Consider the following 25,199-nt stretch of genomic DNA (forward strand, 5'->3'; position numbering starts at 1 on the left):
AACACAAACCAATGTATTTCTCTTTGGGGCTTAAAAGTAACCTGTAAACATCAAAGGCTGTTTCAGACAGAGAACTACAAAGACGATGCTAATATGTTTGATAAAGTTCTAACGAATGACTTCTTTTTGCATTGTTTCCCTCTTTACACAACCAGAGGACATAGGCTTTCATTCAGAGACAACACATTTGTTCAGCTGATAAATATTCCAGTGAATACTCTACTTTGGTCTCTGATTTTCTCTACTCCAACTTCTGATGGGTATATTGGGGCCCTTGAGCAGCTAACTGCTATGTTCATGAGCTACTTGCTAACGTTAAACTGTTACTTTAGTGTGGGACAGGTACTGTAGCTTTCAGTGAGCGGAGAGTGAGAGAGAAGGTTATGAAAGTTATCTGTGGCTCAAATAGGAGACAAACTAGATTTAATCAAACGTTCTTGTCATATTTATCCTCAGTTATAAAAACAGATACAGTATAATAATGTTTTAAAAGTGATGTTGAAGTAGTGTCCATGTAAAAAACCTTTAAAAAAAGAGAGTCGACCTGCAAACAATTTACAGTAAACATCCCACATCATGTTTTTCAGTTACTTTTGTTGTTTTCTCTCAATATAATTCAAACTCATCATCAGTGAACATCTGAAAACTCTATTAAGTCAGGACAACCTCATTAGCTCCCTCGGGCAGCAATACAACTCATCTGACAAGCCTTAATGAAGACAAATGAGTTGCTATGGAGATGGCCCGTGGGCCCGAGCTCCGACTGATGTCAGGTGAGGGGAATGCTGGGTATGTAGTTTGTTTTGGCTGTGCGTATGTAGTCCCAGCTCTGCCTGCTTTAACCATTAAATGTGAGCTCATCAGAAATGATTTCATGTGCGCTAATATGGTCTGAACTCTCCGGTAAGTCCAGTCTGAGCCTGGCTGTGTCTGTGACTGTGTGAGTGTCCACACATCAATGTGACTACAATGGAGGATCTTACTTTTTCAATTACATTTCTATTATAAAAAATGGGCCCTTTACATAAATAATAAATCTGCAACAAACGTACTGACATCCATCTTTTACATAAAATGGATGTGGCCCCCCCCCCAAAAAAAGCAGTCGACAGCAGATGAAAGACGAAAGACCAAGGGGTAAAGAAGAAAAAAAGATGAGAAGAAGGAAAGGAAAAGAATATAAAGAGAGGAGACGACAGAGAGGAGAGGGCTTGTTGGTGTTGACAGCTTAGAGTGCAGTGATGCTTTAATGCTCTTGTAGAGGAAATAGTTTCCAGTGGGACTTTGGACTCTCCCTCATACACTCAAACACACACACACACTTTGCCAAGCGGTTAGCGGAGGAGAGTAGAAGTGCTTCACCGTGTGTTTACACACATTCTCCGGCGGTATACCCAGGTCCTCACGCCAACATGGGGGAGTATGTGTGTAAGTGTGTCTGCATGTGCGGTTCACTTTCCATCTTTATAAATCCCTCAAAAAGTACTTATCTCTGCATGTTGAAAACCTTCTGACTGATGACTTTGCAATACATTTCATTACATGACATTTCAAGAGCAGCTTACAATGTTCATGTAAAACCTCTCGCTGTAAAGAGAACTTAATGTCACGACTCTCTCTGAAGCAAACATCTCACAATTTGTACAGGTAAGCTCTTTAACATATGTTCTTATTAAGCTTAAAGGAGACATTAATCAGGCGCCATCACGACAAGTTACGGTGCAATCTTAAACACGTTGGGCCTGATTTAAGAAGATCCCAATTAAAGAGTACTAAATCGCATGTTCACTGCAAAAGATTGCACGTTCGGTTTGTGTTTGTCAGGTGATCTCCTAAGAATATTTGCCTGAATGATAACAGGTGCAAACCTTGTGGAGGCAGTAGTATTTAATTCAGGCTTTTGCGTGTTCTACTGGTTTACGGCGAGTTTGGACAAGTTTTAACTGCAAGCGCAAAATAGGTATCAGTAGGAGAGGCAAATGCATTTTTCTCCGCCCAGTATTTTGTAAGCTGGGAGACAAACGCCTCATATTGCATATTCATTAAGGCAAACATACTAAATGGAAAATACGTGTTGTTTTGCTCATATGAAAGATGCAATCCTCACTGCACGCTGTTAGTAGATCAGTTAGCACATTTTTTGCTGGTGGTATCAAGTTTGCATACGTTTTAAGACACGCAAACCTTTAGTAAATCTGGCCCTTAGTAAGCAAAGGGATGAATAGCAAATTTAATTCATTATTTTGCTATAAATAGAATATTACAACATTTTGGCCACAAACCATATTTTCTTTTTCAGCGAGGATGTTAAGAAGACAGATACCACTTTGAAGTGTGGAGGTTAAGAATTAATCTGTAGCAGAAAGCTAGCTTATTTTAGAATTAAGGCTAAAAAAACATTTGGAAATGGTTAGCCTGGCTATGGCCAAAAGTATATTAAAAAAAAGTAAAGCGCACAAACATACTAGCATGTTAAGTACTGGATCCTGGTCAGAAATACAAATACAAAACTAAAACGGAGTCCGAACACCAGAGGCTGCTCCAAATCCCATTTAATTAATCATATGGCCAGCTTTGATGTTTCAGGCCGTATCCCATTATCAGGCATCATGTCCAATAAGGGCCAGAAACGTCACAGGTGGTGAAATACTCGCAGACTGTATAAAGTCTCGGCCCCTTAAGAAACCTGTGGGTGACGTTAATGTTTGTAATCTCATCCATAGCAGTCACCATATTGAAATGCTAACTTTTTCAAAATGTTGGTCACCCTAACGTGAGGTAATGAGCTGGAGCTGAGGCCGGCCTTAAGCCTCCTGACAAACTGCTACAACTCAGTTGCTTGCAGTCATATTAGTTACGCCCTTAAGTATGCATGAATCATTCTTTCTCCAAACGGGTGAGTAACAAAACATTTCATTCAACCCCTGGTGTCTTTTTTTTTTTTTTTCCCAATTTTGTGAATTATTTTTAAACACTAAATTGACTTCCCCCTTCTTAGACACAATATCGCATTCACACAACACCTCACCTCCTGTCCCATTGGTGGTAATGGAGGGGCTGCCAATGTTGTTTTTGTCCAGCTTTGAGCCTGTTGAATCTCCACCTTCCACGCGGTTATGAGGACTGGCTAGGTCCTGCATTTCCATAGACCTGCAGGGAGATGAGGAGGAGGGAGGAGGAGGATGGAAGGGGAAAGAAAATCAGAAGAATTCAGATTTTCAAATTCTGCTGAATAAATAGCAGATCAACAATAATATGTTCTCACAGCTGAGAATCTCCCACCTCTATATATTACACTGAGATCTGACATGTCCACACACACAAACAAACGCAGAGTCATAAACGTCATGCTTGTTCATACCAGTTAACCTAAACAAGCATGTGTTCAGAGGCGTTAGACATTGTCTGCGGGCCTGCTCGCTCTTTTATAGTGTGTGTGGCGTGTGTTGTGGGGGCACTTCAGGACTTCTATGCAAACCCACAGCCTGCCAGCATGATTTAGCTTTACAAGGTGTTCCACATATGTTGCTGTGTTGAAGAAGCAAACCAGGTGATAAATCTGTTTTCTCATGAACAGAGTGAAGATGCACATCAATATAAATTGTTGCCTGAGTATTTTGGTACCTATTTCCATTACCATAAGGAGGTTATAGAGTTATAGCACCTTCAACACTAATGCTATATAAGACGTGGATGTAGCCTCCTTGCTAAACCTTGGAGTTTAGCCAATGCCGAACTTCCTAAAACCTGGATTTTTTTGTACCAGCCAGCAGTAGGAGACTGCACTTTTGCAAAATACATCTGATTGTAAAAAACAAAAATAGAAAATGACCATCCTAATATCTCAGTTTACATTTCTCTTTTCAAGTTACCTTTAATACAGTATGATGGCAGTTTTGGGAAAAGAAGGTCCCATGGGCAGTAAAATAGATAATAAATCTTTAAGGTGAGGCCACCTGTGATTGACAAGGTGCTGCCAAAGTAATCTTTCACCAATGAGGGGAAATCATTGCCTTCACATCCCCTCAGCCAAATATGATCACATCGGCCTCAAATTCCAATCTCACCATGTTTTTTAACAAAGCATTTGACCATAATGACTTGGTGTCAAGGTCAGGCTGGAAGCTCAGATGCTGTTATAACGTCCTACTGCTGTGGCTCTGAATGTAAGGAAAAAGACAAAATGCTATTGTTCATCAGCAAATCAAAGACAAAGACAGAACAGATAGTTGAAGGGAGATTGAGTCATATAAGGTAACACCAAACATCCGATAACCATTTAGCTGCTGTAGGACAACAGGTAATGTTCGCATCCAACCACTTTTTAGCTAACTTCAATACTGCAGGAGTTCGAAATCACAAGATGGGCCAAACTCCTAGCTCATGCTAACATTAGCAAGGAAGTGTTGCGATGCTCACATTAGCAGTTTTCTGAAGCAAACAAATTGGTTATCAAATTTTTTTTTAATAAATATGGCCATGCTATCTTCTTTGTTTTCACTATTGTTGTTAAACAGACCTAGACAGAACTGGTGGCAACTTTTCTTCATTTAAAATGTTGTAAAACTTAGCAATTCTAGCTCCCTCGTCTGAGTGTGATGTCAGAGCACAATGGTCGTTATGCGAGTTTGGTAAATCAGTGACATCATTGTTGCTGCATCCACCGTCTATGCTTTTCAGAAATGCTTGCTGAGAAAAGCGTACTGTTGCCACTTAACCCATATTTAGCTGTGTTGTTTTGTGGATGACATATGAATCAGTGAGTACGAGCAGTTCCTTCTTCAAAGTGTGTATTTGTGTGTGTGTTTGTCCTGATTCATGCTGCCCGCAGGTTGGTCTCGCTTGTGCTTTTGTGTGAGACATCAAAGTGAGAAATGAGAGAGATGTAGGGATAGTAAAACAAACGCGGTCTACTGCTCTGAATGAACACGTGTGTGTGTGTGTGTGTATGTGCGTGATACATCTGTGTCAGGGCCTGGAAGCAGTCCATCTAAATGCTGTGGGCAGATAGCTTCACCACACATGACTGCAAACCACAGTCATGACTGACAGGTATAAAAATATAGCTTTCAGTAGACGGGACAGACACCACTTCAGGGTTGATAAAACGAGAGCATAGAAGAGATAAACATACTAAATGAACTCTCTCCTGATGCTTTCTTTTCTAATTACAGCTAAATGCTTCTCCTGCTCTGCTGAAGTGAAAACACAGAGCGCTGTTTAAACATCAACAACAAGTCATGCAGGGTGAGATATTGAGCCAAGCGTCGTTTTCAAAGCCGGGAATATATCGTGTTATTTTGCAAATAAAAGCTAAGTGTTTTTACAGATTATTTTCTTCTCCTTTTTTTTATTATAAACTTTTTTTCTCCATCGTGTGCTTCAACACTCTTGGTCCATCATTTTCTTTTGTCTCTACACAGAAGGAAATGATTCAGTCTTGCCTCTTTTTTTTTTTTTTTCTTTATCCCTCTCTGTTTCGCTCCTCTCAGGAGGCGATGGCAGGAGTTGGTGTTTCATAAACTCTTTTCTGGTTTTCCCATTATGTCTGCAAAATGCTGCATCTTACTACAATAAAGAGTGTGTGATGTGGTGTGTGAAGCACATTTAAATATAAGCAGCTGAAGGATTGTTCCTCTTGCATTATTTCTCTGCTTTTCCTTTTTCATCAATATAATTTATCTTTAAATTCATGAATCGTAAAAGAAGTTTTGAAGAAAGTACACCTCACTTTTCTCAAGCCAAAACTGAATGCTTTGAATATCTGGTTTGCTCCCAACAAAAGTCCCCAAACAAAATAACTCTAGACGAACTAATTTTACGAGCCAAGCAAATCATCTCATTAAAGTTGCTGAACCGATAAAATACTGTGGGTACTTTTTTGAAATCACAAATGTCTAAAATGATTCATTTGCTTAATGTGTGTGCTAAATGAAAGACAGAGAACAGCATGACTCCTTTGCTTGCCCTCCAACAGTATCAATATATATCTTATTATTGTTTTGTGTGCGGGTTTTGAGAAAGTGTTGATGACCTCCTCAAAACTTGCATCTGCAGTGAAACCTCACCTCTCTGCACCATGGCCATGATCAGGAAACAACACACACACACACACACACACACACACACACGCACACAACAACAACAACAACAACAACAAACTCTTCTGAGAATGTCGCTTGTCGTATTATACCAACAGACACGTGTGAAGCATACCTGGTGTCCGATGGGTCTGGAACATGAGATTCACTGTGTGATTTCTTTACCTTCAGAGAAACCAGAGCAGAGGAAAATGTAACTAAACATTACTACACACACATTAAATCACATGCACACACACATTTAATAAGAACCAGAGTTTTGTGGCATAAAGCAGCCTCATAAACCAGTGTTTATGAATGAGACAAATTCTATTAGCATCATGGATGTTGTGCATAACAACGAAATGAATTCCTGGTTTTTACAGTTTAAGGAAGAGGAAAGAGAAACATGCTGCCAGAATTTAAATCTGATTTGAAATAATCCCAAGGTAAACAGAAAATTGCTAAATGATATTTCTTATAAAGTTTTCATTTCCCTGAAGTTTTGCTTAACCTTGCAGATCAAAATAAAGAAATGTCTGTGCTTGTAGCCACCGCCGTGACAGAAGCGCTAACTGGCGTGTAAGTGACAGATATTAACTTTCTCTTGTTCACCCATGACCCTACTCCCTCCGCGGCTCCAGCGCCAACCCCTTCCTCAACCCCTTCAAGAGTTCAAAAGTCACAGCAGGGTCATGTTAGGTCACAGCGCTCCGTCTTCAACCTTTAAGCAGGTCACACTGTGCCACACTGTGGGCACACTAAATAGAGCCCTGATTCTTCGGACACATTGGGTTGTATCACTGCTTGCTTTAAGATTTTCTTCATCATTGCAAGAACAAAAGTTCCAGCAGTTCGGTCTCGGTCTGCTCACCGCACACACACACAGGCTGCTTTTTAATGCGTGTGTGAGGGTATGCGGAGCTGGACTACAGAGCAGCGGTTCCCTATTAAAATTCCTAGCTCTTATTTGGAACAGGAACTAATTAGAACAGTAAATGCAGGGCGGAGTGAGGGCCAATGTGTACCAGCTGCCCTGTAATCACTGTGTCAACACACTGTTGAGGTGCAGGGCACGCGCGAGGTGCCAAACACACACATAACCGCACGTACGGATGCAAACACACACACTCGAAATTCACGCAGGCAGCAAATATTCATGTCATTTACACATTATCGCAATCACAGGTAAGTGTATGGAGAAAGTTCTGGACCAGCTCAAGAAATCAGACGCTAAACTGCAGGTATGTGGAAACTGGAACGATTGTGTGCGTGTGTGTGTGTGTGTGTGTGTTATGGTTCTGATTAGAGGATCCTGCAGAGAGTGTATATGAAGCAGCACTTAGCCGTTTAAGACAGAGTTCAAAGGTTAGCCAGTGCCCTCCGTATGGATCACTTTACGCACACACACACTCACTTTAAGCACACACACACTCGCCCTCACACACACACTCACACACACACACACACACACAAGCCACTTTCATGTCACGTTTCATGCTTTGCTGAAATTTAACAAGGCTGTCAGTCACGACATCAGCAGCATGGCCGTGAGAAACGGCAATCCACATGTAACGCACACTCAGGCTGAAGTACAGACGCGAGGGCGTACACAGGACATGTGCACGTACACACACACACACACACACACACACACACACACACACACACACACACACACACACACACACACACACACACACACAGTGACACACATACGCTATCCTGTCCCTGTTTCTGTCTCAACATGATCTGTGAAAACACAAGCACACACAGGCTTTGATCCTGAAAAGCTTTTATCAGCAGACTTTAATCCGTTGCACACTTTCGCTCTGTTGTCGACCTGTTGGAGTCTCTCACGTCTCAGAATGTCTTTACGTTTATGATTTTGTTCCATTTTCAACTCCATACATTTTGCTTGAAAATCTTGTTTCACTTTGTTTTAAAAGACACTTATGTTGTACTAAACCCACCCGACTTAAAATTTATGAATATGAATAAAGCTTTAAAAATTCAATGCTATTTTTCTCTCTCCATCGCAATGTAATTCATTCTAGTGATGAAAGTAAGAGCCTCTCCTTGTACTCTTAGGTGGCCAGAACGCCTGAAGGACCCATTTGTGTCACCTGAGCCTCTTAAATAGGTGACCTCTGACCTGGTTGGCTGGGTGACCGGTCTGAAACACAACCTGTCGGGCCGAGGACTCCCTAAGGGATAAATGCACAGGTACCTAAAGCGATAAGCAATAATAACAATTATTTATTTAAGGGACTTGCACAATGCTGCATTTGTATGGTAACTTATTGATGTTAGTTATCATCGAATGGGTGTATTAACATGCAGTTTATTTGATACTAAAGCGTTGCAGATTTAAATAGTTGGTGATGCTGTTTTAAATCCTGGTATGCTTTCTTTTGTTTCTCAATCAAAATATTGTGCTTTTAATGACGTTAATATAATATCTCAAATTTGATGTAAAAGGTGTGCCAACTAGGTTTGTGTTTTTTTTTCCACCTGGCTAAACTGTGTCACCCTCACGCAGGAAGTGAAAAGGGGGCTGATGACAGAGAAAGAAGAATAGTTGTGTCTTTCTGGTTATAACCCAACCCATCTGCACTGGGACATCTGATACCATGGATTTGTTCATCCGCACACAGACACCCTCAAGTCTATTTGTAGAAATTCTGTTTAACATACTAATGAAATGAAATTCTGATACATAACCACAGACCTAAACGTTTCTTCAAATATTTAATTTTTTGAAAAAAAAATAAAAAAAAAATACGAATAGCTAAATCTGGTGTAAAAGCATCTCTTCTTAGACTTTATTTTTTTGGTACACTGTCCCCCAAATAAACTTATAAACTAAAAATAAACTAATTAATGAAAGAAAATGAATAGTCCAACTACAAGGGACATTTTTTTTACATACATAATGTCAACAAACCTGTAGTAAAAAATAATTAAAAAATCTTTTTAAAAGTGGCAGAATATCTAAGAATCCTTAACAATCACAATTCATTATAGTATGGATAACAAAAACCCTTCAATTTACACAACATAAAAACATCCTTTCAGATTCTATGGAGTGTTCTGAAAAATATTCAACACAAACTAACAGAACTTATTCTGAATGGACCGCAGTGCTGTCAACATACTGTAACCTACTAACCCTGTTTTATTTTGAAAAGCTAATTGCACCTATTCAGCCAGAGTCAAGCAGAATAACATCTTGAACAACACTTTTCACTTGTCCTTTACAAACATCATTACTACAAGCATTTTCAGAAGTGCGGCTAGCAAATAAGACGAATACATTCGCTACAAAGACGTAAAAAGAAACAATGAATTAAGCTGTGAGAACATATTATGGATTAGCATGATAAATAGTGCTAAAACTGTTTTATTTAATAGTAAAAATAAACATTTAAAAATATTAAAAATATATAAAATGTGGTATTTTCTCTATGACAATTTAAGACACACTCTCTCACACTGTGAGTTCGAGATGCCGTCTTACCTCAGGCTGTAATTTGTTCAGTCAGTTCATCTGCAGCTTCAGAAAGCCAAACAGAGATGTACGATCCACTTTTGTCCCTCAGATAAAAGCCGTACTGGTCTCACGTATACAAACACACACTCCTCCAACACGGACACTTTGCCTTTATCTGCCTCTCTTTCACTTTGTACTCCAGGTGTCAAGTTTTTCTTCTTTTTTTGCTCTACCGTCAAAAATGCCCGTCTTTTCCCCTCTCTCTCTTTTCCCTTTTCTTTGCCTCTGTCTCTAACTCTGATAAAACATGAAGCAGCAGATAGACGACTCAAGCTTCACACACACTACCCTTTTCTCTCTCTCTCCCTGTCTTTCTTGCTGTCTTTCTTGAAGTCAATCCATGCACAGCTCCCGTCTTCTTCCACTCTAGTAATGAGGAACATTTCAGTCGTCCCATCTCCCACCTCCTCTGCCTCCTCCTCCCCCCCTCGCTCTCTTCTCCTCCTCCACCCCCTCCTCCCCTCTCTCTTTCCCCTCTTGCGTTCTCTCAGCTGTCAGATGCTACAGACTCAGTCAAGCTTACATCTAAAAAAAAAATAAAAATCTAGATAGTTTTTCTTTCTGTGAAGGTCGAGACAAAGCTCTGTGCTGTTTCAAGAAAAATGAAATGAGAAACTTCAAATCATACCAGTGAGCCCCTAAAACTAAAAACAGCCGTATTTAAGAACTCTGGCTTGATTATTGCCTCGTAGCTAAAGCGCAGACATGGAGTGGTTTTAATCTCAACTTCTGGCTGTGCAGAAGAAAGTAAAGGCAGGACCATAAACTTCACACCGTGAAATTGACCTTCCTCCTCACATACACCCTCCCCCATCTCACCACCAACCACACAGAAACTTCCATCTACACCTGAGCACACACACACACACACACACACACACACACACACACACACACTCAGTCTGCGTTAATTGGAACCACACTGGCTGTATGTGTGTCATTTGGGGAGTTCAGTGGAGGAGAAGCAGCAGTAGCTGCTAACCGGGCTGCCTCAGTCTGAAGATGGCACTTTTTCAATATGGATATTTTTTGCAGGGCAGCCACAAACACACAAGGGCTTAAGTGACCGCCGTAAGCCATCACCAGCTTCTGACCCTGCTCGTGAGAAAAAGAACACAAAAAGGGGGAAATGTAATGTAAAGGGGTCATATTCTCTCAGCTTGAACCAGTCTGGCTAGATTTAGCATTTTCACCCAGAGAAAATCTTTGTCTTTTTCAGATCACTCTGTAATAACTTGAGACGGCTGTGCTTAAAGATCCCAGTAAATTGGCAGTTGTTGAAATACTCAGACTAGCCCGTCGGGCAGCCACATTCAAAGTCTATTCGATCGGTTTAAACTTCAGCAGATCGTCTTGACCATGTCTACATGCCTAAATGCTTTGAGGTGCTCCCATATGATTGGCCAATTAGATATTTGGGTTAATGAGGAGTTGATTTACTTGATAAAGAGGCCAGTGACGGTATATCAGGATACTGGGCAAACATTTTTAATGTTCCAAATATTTATTTTTTTGAAGTAATGAATGCCTCTGCCCAAGCACGATTGCTCCCCTCTCCCCCGCAGGTCTGCGTTCAAATTAATAACATCGTTCTGTACTCCAGTATACTGAACGTGTACACAGTTTGATACAGCAGGTGGCAGTATGAACATCGTGGGTTTGGAAATCCACCAAAAATCAGAAAACCACTCATGGAGTCCTTTTCTGCTAACTGTTGATGCTTTTGTTATTTCAGAGATGCCAACAAAGTCCCTTTTGCTACGTGCACATCACTCGTTCAGCCTGGAGGATGAAATGTGCTCGTGCTGTGAGGATACAAAGGTGAGCCATTTCTAGTTACGCCATGTAGCGGACCATTTATTTGAGCACGGTTTCATTCACATCTCTCATGGGACATATTCGAGTACACATGAATCGTGCTGCGGAGACCACGTCTTCAAGCGGACTCAGCATGGTTCAAGCACAGATGAGTACGGTATGTTTGCGTTTACACTGATTAAATGAACCAGACTTTGAGTGAAACCACACTAAATGGCTGTGAAGCAAATATTTAAAGTAAGTTTGCAGACAACGTTTAATTGCCCCACTTATTAAAAAAAAAAAAAAAAAAGAGTGGAAAGCTCTTTTTACAATCAGTGTTGGGTTTGTCCAGCCTGGTGTTACTATAGAACATGGTGCTGAAATGCGGTGAACTTAATTGACAAATACCCGCTGGCTTTGATATTAAAAAAAAGCCTTGTTCTCTGATAAAGAAAGAAAACATAGTTTACATATCAACTCATACTCACAATGCTATGTTAAACTTTGTTGATTAACAAAATGTCCCAGATTTTAATGGAAGTCTCGCAGCCAAGATCTTGAAACTCCAACATGGACCAAAGAGATTTCCTAACCAGGGTGGAGCTAGCGACACACACACACACACACTTGTTTAAATGTTACTGTACAGAAACAGCTGAGATGGAGCTTAATGTATACAGGCCGAGAGACTCATTTGGATCAGGGCAACCGTTTCCAGCTGTACACAAGCCACCTTTAGCTCACTCGCCATGGTGACAGCTTGCTGACCCGTCCCACAGCATTACCCCCCACCCCCCCCACCCTAATAAACACCTTGATTGATAGACTGTCTGTAGACCTGTGTGTGCATACATGGGGGGGGCAAACCTCTGTTTAAAGTGTGTGATACCTGCATACCAACATGGCATTGTGTGTGTGTGTGTGTGTGTGTGTGTGTGTGTGTGTGTGTGTGTGTGTGTGTGCGTGTGCAGAACAAGTTGTCAGAACAGATTAGGGTGTTGCCGAAGCGCTTGACAACTCAAGCATTTTATTATTAGCCAGGCAGGACCCCCATGAGGAGGGGGTCGTCCAAAAACATCCCCGATGAAATATTTTCACAGCAAGCGGAGAAGGGAGCCAGGGAGGTGTCCTAAAAGACGCCTGGTGAAATACAAATCAAAAGAAAAAAGAAAAAAAAAAGACAGGAAAAGTCAAGAGCGGTGTTGCACAGGCACTCCAGGGCAGTGAACTGAGGAGAGGAAGCTGGTAGTGTATTAAAGAGTTTCTGTTGACTTTAGGAGGGTTTTAAATGTGTGACGGAGGAGCCTCGCTCCCTTTCAAGAGGCCCTCGAGAAAGAACTTTGTTCTTCAAGTGGAACAACAGTAGTTCATCTTCCCTTCAGGAGCCAGTGAGACAGACGGAGACAGACTCTGCTGCTCTTTGTCTCTAAGGCAGTAGCTCAGTCTGTAGGGACTTGGGTTGGGAACCGGAGGGTCGCCGGTTCAAGTCCCGGCACGGACCAAGTCCGGAAACTGGTCTGGTAGCTGGAGAGGTGCCAGTCCATTTCCTGAGCACTGCCGAGGTGCCCCTGAGCAAGGCACCGAACCCCAAAAAACTGCTCTGGAGCGCTCGCTGTGGGCAGCCCCCTCACTCTGAGATCTTTCCATTAATGCATGTCACTAGAACCCTGTTTGTGCATGAGTGTGTATCTCGGCCTATGTGTGTGTTAGACAGAGTGTAAACCGAATTTCCCCTCGTGGGATTAATAAAGTGTAAATTATAACGTTGTTTTGCTTTATTTTCATGCAGAACTATTAAAAAGCTTCTTGATTGCATATCTCAAAGCCTGCAATTATATCTATTGTCTTGGTTAAATTACTATGAAGTGTTTTATGCTTTCTTAATTAATCAATGTAATAAATGTTTTGAGTCTGGGGTGAAAGAGCAATTCGCAACTTGGGGGGAATGCGTTCACTTGTTGTCTGACTGAGACTTAAATTGAACAATTACAACAGGAAACTTGAGGTTAGCTTAACAAGGTTAGCTTAACAAAGTTAGCGTAGCTGATGAAAACTGGAAAACAAGGGGAGACAGTGCCATATGTGTTTCTTTAAACCTCAATAACTGCTGGTGTTTTCCCTCTGCCGTGCTGAGTTAAACTAAGTGAGTGTCGCATTATTTAACGGACATAGAAGTGGTCTCAGTCTTCTCATTTTAGAAAAAAAAAAGAAGAAAAAAAATATGTTCACAGAAATATGTAAAAATGTGAAGGTCTTTAAAGAATTTCCCTTTCATAACCACTGCTGCCGGATTTATTGAGTGATTGAATATAAAAAAAAGACTTTCAAACACACACAAGTACACACACATCTTTCTCTCTCTCTCTCTCTCTCACACACACACACACACACACACACACACACCTGTGCAACATGATCATTCAGCTATCCCTGTCTGTGACTTCGTGTCGACCACAAAGCTCATGAAGGATGTTACTCACCACACAAACACAGCCTCCATCTCTATAGCTTGACATCTCTCTCTCTCTCTCTCTCTCTCCAACACACACACACACACACACACACACACACACACACACACAGACACACACACACACACACACACACACACACAGAGTCTCACACATTTACCTGTCCCCTGCCCATAGCTCCCTGCTCTCCCCATTTGTATGAGTGGCTATCAGCGTGGTAACTCTACTCCCTTCCTTTCATGTAAAATACATTGTGTTGAGCACCCCCCCCCCCCCCCTCCTCCCACCCCTCCTCTACAACCCCCCCAGCCTGGGGAGATGTAAAACTATCCCTCTCTTTATACCTCCAAAAATGCCCCTTTTTCAGGTGTAGTAGGAAGCTATAAAAGAAAAAAAAAAGGGTGAGGGAGTGAAAGAGAAGAATAGGGCGAGTTTGTGGAGCAGAGAGGAGGAGGAGGAGGAGGAGGTGTTTCGTGAAAAAGGTACACTCCAAAAACATCTTTCTCTCTGGTCAGGTGTAACTCTTTTACCTGCTCACATTTTCCAAGAGCTGCTAGTGTTGCTAGCAATATAAAGTTTCAATATACAGTTTGTGTACACAGTGGCCCAGACAGAGAGAGAAATATCAAAATAAAGTCAACACTTGAGCCTGTCGTCTCCTCTGAACATACCTACCTACCAACCTATATTTAGATTCAAGCATTGAGGCTACTAGCTTTATAGCACAAGGTTGTGGCATCAATAGAGATAGTGAAATTGAAATTGCCTTATTTGCCTGAGTTCATCCCTTAAAGGATAAATACATAGCTGCTCACTAAATGTTCATACATTATGACAGCAATCCAATATATCTTTAGTATAACACTCAACTTGTCAATTAACCCATTGTAGCTCAGAGTGTGACCTCTCCTGTGGCCCTGCACGAACTAACACAGAGCACTTTTCAAATTGAATATACTGATGCGGCCTCACCGTTTTTTCTAATTAATTTCCTCGAAGTTAATCACATGCTTGATGGATTGCAAACCAAGGATGACCTTTGCCAGCTTGTGACCACAGGGCTCATGCCTGGGATGATATGTGGAGCCATATTTCTTTTGACAGCACAATTAAGACAATTAAGTAACACATTTCTCCATATTCGAAGATAAGAAATACCAGAAAATAATTTCTGCCCGGCATGATTTCAAAAATGAATGCATTCATGCAGTGTATATTGTTATCTTTTTTTCTTCTCTGCTTAAATTTGGTCAAATAAAGCTGCAAGATTGGTCAATGTCCACAACAAAGTTGAGAATCCCCAATATGATTTAATGTAATGTAATCAACTCGTCTTGGAAACGTGGCTTTTCTCCTCCTCCTCCTCCTCCTTCTACTCCTTCTCCTCTCCTCCTCCTCCTCCTCCTCCTTCTCCTCCTCGCCCTCCTCCTCCTCCTCCTCCTCACCCTCCTCCTCCTTCTCCTCCTCGCCCTCCTTCTCCTTCTCCTCCTCCTCGCCCTGGTGGTCTTCATTTCTGCAGTTCAAATCGGCTCCTCATTGTCTCAGAGAGTGAGGGGATCACAGACGTGATTTAATGCAGCTTTACTCAATGGACACAAATGAAAAGTCACTGATGGATATGTGCGCGCGTGTGTGTGTGTGTTTGTGTGTGGGCTGGTTCTGCGCTGTTAATTGTAAAGCGTTTGGCCTTGACTGCCCCTGCTCAGCTAATCTGATGAGAGTGATTAAAAAAACAACTGGGAGAAACCTAAACCAGTCCACGGCTGACCAAACACACACACGCACACACACACACACACACACACACATGTATACACATGCTATAGCCACCCTATCCAAGAAGCACACAAAGAACACACATAGAGTACGGAATGCCCAAATATCACTGAACGGAGACATTCATGTGTTCAAAATAACTGATTAATCTACACTTTGTTTACAACATTTATTTTTCTAGAAAAAAACGATTAATCAACGAATTGAAGATCAGTATGCAAAAATAATTGATCACAATGATTCAATGCATGAGTCAGTGACTCCCAGAAACGTCCTGTAGGTGAGTCACAGCAGGAGCTCAGTCACAGATTAGTCATAAAGGAGGACGCAGTGAAATAAAGACAGTTTTATACCACAGACATGTCCTCACACTAATAGGTATAACTGTATATTTGCATTCAATATTCAATAGGTACATGAACCAATCAATCAATCTTTCTTTGAAGAGCTCCAATTCATAGCAAATGTTACCCCAAGATACTTCACCAAAAAGTGCAGGTCTGGACTGAGTATTCTCTTTGTCATAGTATTTACAAAGAGCCAAAAATTGTGTTTATAGCTTATATTTAATATGATAATGACAAAAGCAATACGCTTAAATATAAATACAGCATACATGTATGCATGTGTGTATAGAGAGAGAGAGAGAGAGAGAGAGAGAGAGATGGATGTCCATGTACTGTATATAGTCCCCGTGCAGAAGACTGGATAGTGTCCTTTAATAGTTGGGGGAAGACATGGAATGTGTTGTTGGTAGAAATGATCTGTTGGATCGACTGTATGAAAGTAAAAAGTATCATTTGGATGTAAAGAGTTTACTGATACTTAAGACAGGTTGTCCAAACACAGTTGTGTTGAGTTCATGTTGTGCAGCAGAATTTATCTGGATTAAATAAAGATCCAAGTGGCTGAACAGCGAGAGTAAAAAAGCTTCTCTCTGCTGCTTTGTGAGCTCTGAAGAAACACAACACCATCCTTCTATAACCCCCCCCCAACCTGACCACAGCTACTGCACCCCTGCTCTGCCCCCATACCACATCTTTTCCCCACAAACCCGCTCCACATCCCACCGCGGAGCTGAATCAATGAGATGTGTGTGTTTGTGTGAGTCATACAAAAAGTTAATTCAAGTTAGCAACGACTTTAAAAGCATAAAAGCACATGAAATTGTCTTTGTGTTGCTACAGAGAGTCTAAGGAGAGTCTGAGTGGTGGTCATACCTAGAGTGAGTGAGTGTGTGTGTAAGTGTGTGTAAGTGCGTGTGTGTGGCTGCAGCAGCAGCATGAATAATTAAAGCTAATCTCATTAGGCCTCAGATCCCTTTCAGACGCTTTTAATTAAATGATGAATGGCCTCCCAGCTGCCTGTTAAATAATGCTGCTCATGACATCACAGCGTGTGTGCGTGCGAGAGGTACGACATAAGGTAGATATCCTTCAAAAAGAGACACATGCAGACACAGACAGGTATGCTCTATCACACACACACACACACACGCGCACACACACACACACACACACACACACACACACACACACACACACACATGCCATCTGCTGTCAGACTGTGCAGATGATTATTAGAGAAGTCACTGCTGAACAGGAGTTGAATGTCTCAAGCTGTTCCATCAAACCGGACCGTGAAACACTTCATATCATCTTTCTAATAAAATCACCTACAAAACCATATGTCTGCAAAGAAAGCAGGCAGGGTGAGGGAGAGGGAGAGAAGGACGTACGTAAGTGTGAAATAGAAAAGGGCGGAGGGGAGGGAGGCTAAAAAAAGGGACAGTAGGAAGCTCGGGGGTGTGAGGAAGATGAAAATGAAGGAAGACAAAAAGAGAATGAGAGCAACAGGTAAAGCTGAGGACAGGTTAGAGTGCCAAAAACAGCCCCGGGGGCTGCAGACAGGATGGACCTGGCTATGAGAACACCCATAGTCCCTTTCTGTTTTTTCGCTATCCCTCTTTCTCTTTCTTTCTCACTCCCTCTATACCTCCCTTCCTTGCTCTCTGGCTGCCTCTGTATCGGATTGCTGACTTCACAATAGGCCCTGAATCATCACTATATAGCCAGAGAGACACAGCCAGAGACAGAGAGGCGGGCAGGCCTGAGGAGAAAGAGAGGGTGGGACAGACAGACAGACAGACAGACAGACAGACAGACAGACAGACAGACAGACAGACAGACAGACAGACAGACAGACAGACAGACAGACAGACAGACAGACAGACAGACAGAATCAAATGTCTTTGCGTTTCAATGCTGACAAGAGTTAGAAATCATCCAAATATAAAAATGTACAAGAAACACATTAAAAGCTACTTATATAATGTCTGCAGCATGCCTTCTTCAGTCAGATTACAAATAAACGTGGTGTAATGTAGCTTCAAAACGTTCACTGTTCCACCTCCAAAGATGCTATACTGTGTACAACTGACATGCTGCCGACACAATAAAAAAAAAGAAGCCAGCATTAACAAGTAAATCACAATTAATTACAGTCTGAAATTAACGTATTTCTTTTTTTAGATCACGATTCAATAGTATAATATTTTGTCTATTTCTATATGCACCTAATGGATAAGCCTCCACAGTGTCTCCCTCCTGTAGTCACAACGATGGCAAGAAAAACACTGCTGTATCTTTGAATGTCTCATTTCACCTAAAAAAAACCCAACAACAACCAGACAGCTCAATTAAAGAAACAAGAATTTATATTTTCCTCATGACATAAAACATTTCCAGTGTTCATCATTCCGTTTCGCCGTTTTTATTTAGTTTTGATACGTATTGAGTTCCTTTTTCTGCAGTTAAGTTAATGCTGTAACCTTCGATCCTTACTTTCAAAATAAAAGCAGGGTTGAATTCAAACAAAAAGTACTTTTCATCTTAAGCTGGTACAGAAATGCAAGATAAAAGCCTAAGTTAGTGTTTTGAATGAGAAATAATGGAAATTTGATGAATAGCGATAAAAAATGTAATCACTTGACATCCCTAAAATAAATATTTATTTTCATTTAGAACACATGATTGAGAACTTTGTTTTGGTAACTTCAATGCAACCAGTGTTTAGGGTTCAACAACTTCCAGCAAAGACTTCCTTTTCCATTAACTGAACTGTTTCGGGGCCAACTTGCATCTTGAGAAGCAACAAATGGGTTTGGATCAAAAGTGAAGCGAAATTCACCTCCAGATGTATCTGCAACGTTCAACGACATCATTCCTTAGTTCATTACTTCCCCTCCCATTCATCATGTGGTGAGTCTCAGTTGAACTGTAATTAGCGAGTTACACAAAGGGTTTATTTTCAGCTTACTGGAGATGTATGAGCATGAGGAAAAACTAAACAAATTTCTTGAGATCTACTTTCAATTAGCAGGTGTTACATTTTGCATCATAATACAGATTGGCAAAAATAAATTGATTTCTGAATGACAGGTCACAATTTTGAATATTGTTTATTTTTTTCTCCTCTTGAACAGATAGGTTGTGATGTGTTTGTTGAATGGAGGTCACACGGTCTTTGGTGCATCATAGAAAGTCAGGATATCTAGACGCCGTTTGACTTTCACGACACATCAGAATAGCTACGCGAGTTAAATTGTTTGATTTTCAACAGTTTGGTAGCTTCATTCTCTTTACAAACTGTATTTCCTTCATGCGCCAAAGCCCGCTTAAACATGATTGGTCAGTTCCGCCATTAGTTCTCGTCAAAGACAGAAAAACAAAGGCAACAAGTTGTGGAAGAATAAAACTCATCCAGAGATTCAATCATAATGAAATAATCATTAGTTTCAGATCTGGAGCCCCAGGTCACAGCCTCCCTGCCCCCTGTGCTACCTCTTTGATTTCTCAGTGCACAGACAGAAACACAATCTCCCCCCGCAGCAGCAGCAGAGGAAGTTCTCACTGCGGGCAGGTTCCTCTGAAACCAAAGCACAACTGTTGCAATTTCATTTCCTTCCCAGCAAAACTAGGAAATATGCTCCTTTTTTTGTAACCAATGGCAGATGAGTGTTTAGCCAGGAGATCAGGCTGAACAGACGGTGGGCTATGCAATCAGGAGGACTCTATTTTAAAAGAAATAAAGATATGGTGCTACTTTATCAAGTCTTACGTTAGTTAAATGATCAAACATCTGGCTATGACACGATTTTACTTCTTGAATAATCAATAAAGAGAGGAATCTTGGCCTGATACATTAAACAAGCATGGTCACAATATGAGACACTCTCCACTCAAATGACCTCAGCCGTCCCACACCGCAGAGAGAATATGTGTATAACAGAGAAAAGACACACCTACACACACACACACACAATTACATGTACTTTCACACGGACACACATCAGACACACAAGCACACACATCATGTGGTTTCCTGTCTGGTGCGTTCTTGTAGAAAGCCCACGCTGGTCGCTCTGGGTTTCTAGATTGATTCTCCAGTCTGTTTGGGGGGTTTGACTCGGTCAGACTGTGATTGGCTCACAGGCTGTCTGTGACCTGCTCACCTCACACCTAGCTCGCTTTCTTTGGTCAGCCAGCCTCTCTGTCAACTCTCTTGTAAATACATTATTAGTTATCTGAACCAAAGCAAGATCTGAATCAGCTTGGGTAAAGACAGATGTTCGAGCTTTGGCAAATATCTTAAAGAGAACTAAAATGAAGGGGCTGTAGAGGTTGTTTTGAAATCATTCACATGAATAAAAGGATCCTTTATCCAAAATAGTTTCCCCAGCTCTAAAACTCAGATTTAACATCAAGATTTCTCATAGTTCAGTGTGTGGGAAATCCTGCTTCTTCATTGTCTTGTTGAATGTAGGTGTCAGCCTTAAGTCTGTAAAAACAAAATTAGCATAGCTTAGCGTGAAGACTTAAAGCAGTTTGTTCTTTCGGTCAAAACTAACTCAAATCTCTTGTCAGTCTAAAACTAAAATCGCCATCATGAGTGACCTCACCAGACTGAGTAATGTAGTGTATAGTAAGAAACAAACGTGTGCTTAGAAAAGCTGTTTTCCTTTTCTTTTGATTAGTCACAGGTTGTTTTTTTTATTACCTGAGATCCAAATTGCAACATTTATCATGACACAAATTTCAGTGGTTGGAAAATATCCGAAACCTGGATCAGGATTTTTTAAATACATTCATTGGTGGAGGGTCCTGAGGCTATCCCTCTTGAAAACCTGTTCAATACAGTACACAGATACTTTTTAGTCAGATGCTATTAACAACACTGGAATTGTCATTGGCATAAAAAACGTTGAACTTTCCCTGAGTGCATGAGAGGACAGAAAAAAGTCAGAGTAAAAACACCGTTTTTTTCGTGGTAAAAAACCCCCAAAACTACTTCCTATCTCAGTGCTTTCAATCACAAATGAAGGTTTTTATTTGATGTTTCTTCCCTCTATAGAGCTCATAGGGAGGTACATGTAAGTCAGTCTCAACACTCAGCTGTCATCCAAACATAAATCTTACAAGAATCACTGTACACCCCACTGAAACTCAAGTGCATCTTGGTGCCACAAACCAGGATGCCAGCCTAGTAGAGGGATGCCAGGAAGGGTAGCTATTACACTCTACACTCCAATGATTCGTCCACTGGCGTTGTCGTCGGGCAGATTTCAAAATGACCGTCTAAGACGACGATGCAATCTTGGCAATCAGGGCTGGGCCACGCTCGCATTTAGCTACTGCTGCTGCATGTAAGTTTGTGTGGATGTGTCTGTATGGGGTTGTAGGGGTGAAAGAGGGGTGCAACCTGACCCCCTTTCCTCCTCTAAGTTGGTCTCTCACTCAAACACATACACACAGACTGGGACAGCTGCCATACTCTGGGCCTCTCCCAGCGCACCAGAGGAAAAGGCTATGGCTAAAAGAACCTTTTTTCTCTTCTTTTTTCCTCCTCCTTCATGTCACTTTTTTCTTCTGGTGGTCTTACGTTTAAATCCTGCAAGGCTCCCCGGGGTCAACAAACACCATTGCTCCCCCTCCACCTCCTCCACTGCCAGCAGACTGGAGACTCCAATCAGAACTCTAGGCTCTCTGTGTGTGAGTTTGTGTGTCTTTAGGATTTTAGCATTATTTTGACCAAATAGCTTCTTAATGCTTCAGCAAACTAGAGTTTAATTAAATGAAGAATAAAATAGTTGGTCAAAATAGAATCATCATTGTCTGTAAATCCTCATCCCTCTAAAACCAGGAACAAAAAAACACTTAGCACCTTCTCTCTCAAGCTAAACAAGTATGTGAGAACAGGTGGAGCGACACACTTAAACAAGCTAAAAGTAGCATTAAGGGCTAACACTGCTGGCCCTGCTGCCTTGGGCTACTTCCAGCGCTCCCAGAGGATCCCAGACGGCAGGCAGGCCCTCGGCAGGCAGGCGGCCAGAGAGGACGCCTGACCATAACCCAGATGACGCGCGATGGATGTGGTGGGAAAAGTGTGAGGTGGGGGTAAGAAGTTAAGGGTCAGGTGGGGTGGGGGTGGGGGCTTTAAAGGGTAGAGGGGAGGGGCAGGGTATCAGGTATCAAATCCCCGAAACTTTATGTGTGAGGTCTTTGCTGTTTTGTTCGCAAACCGAGACACGCCTATTTCAATTAAACTAGAAGAAAGAATTAGCCACTTTCAGGTCAAAGGAAGACGGAGCAACATCAGCCGTTTAAATTTAAGATTATATTAACATATTGGAAACTTACTTTTTATTCAACTATTGAGCATCAAATTGAAATCAAACATTTTAAGCTTACACTCTTTAGTGTTGACTTGTGATCAAACAAAAAGACAATGTCAGCAATTGTCATACATTTTGAATGACTGCATTTCAAATACAATTTAACGCAGAATTTTCTAAAGTGATTTATTTCATCCTGTTGATCTTGCGACCGTTTCAGGTTTAGTTTATCATTAATTGTACTTTAACAAACACGTCTCATATCATATTTGAAGTGGAACAAAAGTCAAGGTGAGGAAGGGTCAACTTGGATATTTCGGAGGAGCGTGTTTTTTCACAATTTATTTTTTCAAAATGACAAGAATGAAATATCAATAAATCACACTATTAATGAACTAGAAAAATCAAAGTTAATTGCAGACGTGGTGGCTGTTTCTGCTTGGACAACATTACATTTTTGTCATTATGATTTCTTCCAAACCAAATATTAATCTAAACTACACTTTGTCCTCTTAACTGTTACCAATGACAGCTGACACACATCATGGTTTAATACCAACTCAAGCTACAACCTCCAACTTGAAAAGCTGCAACAACAACAACAACACTCAAAACAAGAAGTGTTTCACTGACACACTATTTTAAATCCCCATTTTCCATCTCCCAAAATATCTAACATTAAAGCAGAAAGGTCAACATGTCATGTGATGTTGCTCTATGAGCCTTTTAGCTCTGTAAGATTACAATCTGTGACCCTGCTCTGAGGTCTCATCTCCAACCTGAACAATTAATCAATGCCTCTGAGCCGCAGCTCATATTCACATTATAAATGATATCAGCTCCTATTTAAAGCAGGTGAAGTAATTGTGGGATGTGGACATCAATATTTGATATTTTGATGGCAGAAAGAGAAGATGGATGCGCCCCTCTTTTCTTCTTCCTTCCTTTCATTTTTTCTTTCTTTCTTTCTTTCTCGCTCCCTCCCTCTCTCTGGTTGTGTTGCGTTCATGTTTTGTACAGTATGTATGAGTGACAGAGCTCCGCTGGGGCCGGAGTGTAATTCAAACCCTAGGCGAGTCTGACAGAGCAACACAAAAAGTGGGGGGAAAAACAACATAGTTCATGCGCTCTGTCCCACTTTGCGCTATTATTACAGAGCAGGCTGGCAGGTCAGAGGGAGAGTGAGGCAGAGAGGAGGGAGCCTGATGGAGAAGGAGGAGGAGGAGGAGATGAAATTACACCTGTTCTGGTGGCTGACTAACAACTTTGAAATGCGAGTGGACCTCGCTCTCCGCCAAAATCATTTTCCCAACAATACTGCCTGATCTTTAAACAAGCAGGAGCGGGACGCTGCGCTGATGTGACGCAAAATCGCCATGCTGTGCTGAGACACTAACTAACCCTGAGGCGCAGTGTGTGTGTGTGTGTGTGTGTGTGTGTGTGTGTGTGTGTGTGTGTGTGTGTGTGTGTGTGTGTGTGTGTGAGAGTGTGTGAGTGATATGTGTGGGTGCGTAAGTGCAGGTTCTGAAGTCCGTCATTTTAAATTCTTTCTCTCTTTGCCTTCGCTTGTGCTATATTCCTGAATTTAGTTTTTGACTCGTTACATTTTATCGATGGTTCAGCTCAAATTAATCAAAAATAGCTTTATGCCAAAGTTTAAAGAAAGAGGACATTTATTTGGAGAGAATAGAGAGCCGCAAAAAAAAAGAAGTGCTTCTGCCGTTAAAATACTTCAATAAGACAAAATGAATGACACAAATCAAAGCTATCTGCAACACAAATGAAGCACGACATAGAGTTGCACAGTATGTGCTAGAACATGCAGGATGATGGGAGTGCAAAAAGCCAACTGCATGAAAACATAAGGTTTAATCAATCAACAATTTATTTAATAATTAGCAGTTATTCAATCAAATAGCGCTCGGTGATTAAAACATTTGAAATCCTCCTGTCCATCTGTGTGTTTCTATTTGAGATGCATAGTATGAAAGGGTGTTATAAGGATAAATGGTGATGAATACACTCAGCCGCATTCACAGATAATGTTGCATGAAAACACAAGAGTTCCTATTGAAGTCCTCGTTCAGCATTGTTTCTCATGAAGCCTCATTCACTCTGACTGCTGCCATCTGGTTACTGTACACTCACTGAACCACATCTGCTGTGTGTTAACCTACACTCACATATACACATCTCTCTCATATGCACCCATTCCTCTGACTTGTGTGGCCTATACAAGGTATACTCTCACACACACACACACACACACACACACACACACACAATTGAATGCTTACAGTAGCATTTAACTCACCATCTGTTCGCTGAGGTCCTGTGAGGCCTCCATGGTGGTTTGGTTTGTCCTCCGACACACACTTTAGGGACAAAAAGAGAAAAATAAAATGTGGGTCATTAAAAAAAAACGTTTACTGCTCACTAAAGGTCTATGAAAGGCAATCATCTCAGGGATGTTGCTTGAAAGCCTCTATTGTGGTTTGAATCATGATGTACTTTTCTTTTCTTTTTTTTTTTCTTTTTTTTTTTACATCTGCGTTTGTCTGTCCAGCCTCCTGTCAGTGTGTTTATGTGTGAGCAACAGGAGACCGAATCAGGGAAGCAGGAGCGCTAACTTCGCCATATCATCTTCAGCCGAGGGTGAAGCTGAGAGATAATTGCAGAAGTAAATATCAACAATGAAAAAGGAGAAGCGTAAATGATCCGGCTGCTTGGCTGGCTCTGCACCACAGACACAGAGGCTGGTGAGCTCACCAAGACAGAGAGTGACCCTGTTAATACGAGACAGGAGACAGGTTGGCGCAGGAGTCTGCGGCGACCGAGGTGATTGT

At 41.3% G+C, this 25,199-nt stretch overlaps 1 protein-coding gene across 2 annotated transcripts in view; it reads right to left on the reverse strand.

Moving 5' to 3' along the window:
- eya4 (EYA transcriptional coactivator and phosphatase 4) overlaps positions 1-25,199 on the reverse strand; it is a 44,425-nt gene that overhangs the window by 15,367 nt on the left and 3,859 nt on the right. For both annotated transcript variants that reach the window (XM_079358025.1, XM_079358026.1), the window contains exons 2-4: positions 24,668-24,728; positions 6,217-6,266; positions 3,029-3,150 (exon numbers count right to left, since the gene is read on the reverse strand). In XM_079358025.1, the coding sequence (XP_079214151.1) occupies positions 3,029-3,150; positions 6,217-6,266; positions 24,668-24,700 (205 nt within the window). In that variant the 5' untranslated portion in view covers positions 24,701-24,728. The remainder of the gene's footprint in view (positions 1-3,028; positions 3,151-6,216; positions 6,267-24,667; positions 24,729-25,199) is intronic.

The sequence above is a fragment of the Symphodus melops genome, assembly GCF_947650265.1.
Source record: "Symphodus melops genome assembly, chromosome: 1".
Classification (NCBI taxonomy): Eukaryota; Metazoa; Chordata; class Actinopteri; order Labriformes; family Labridae; genus Symphodus; species Symphodus melops.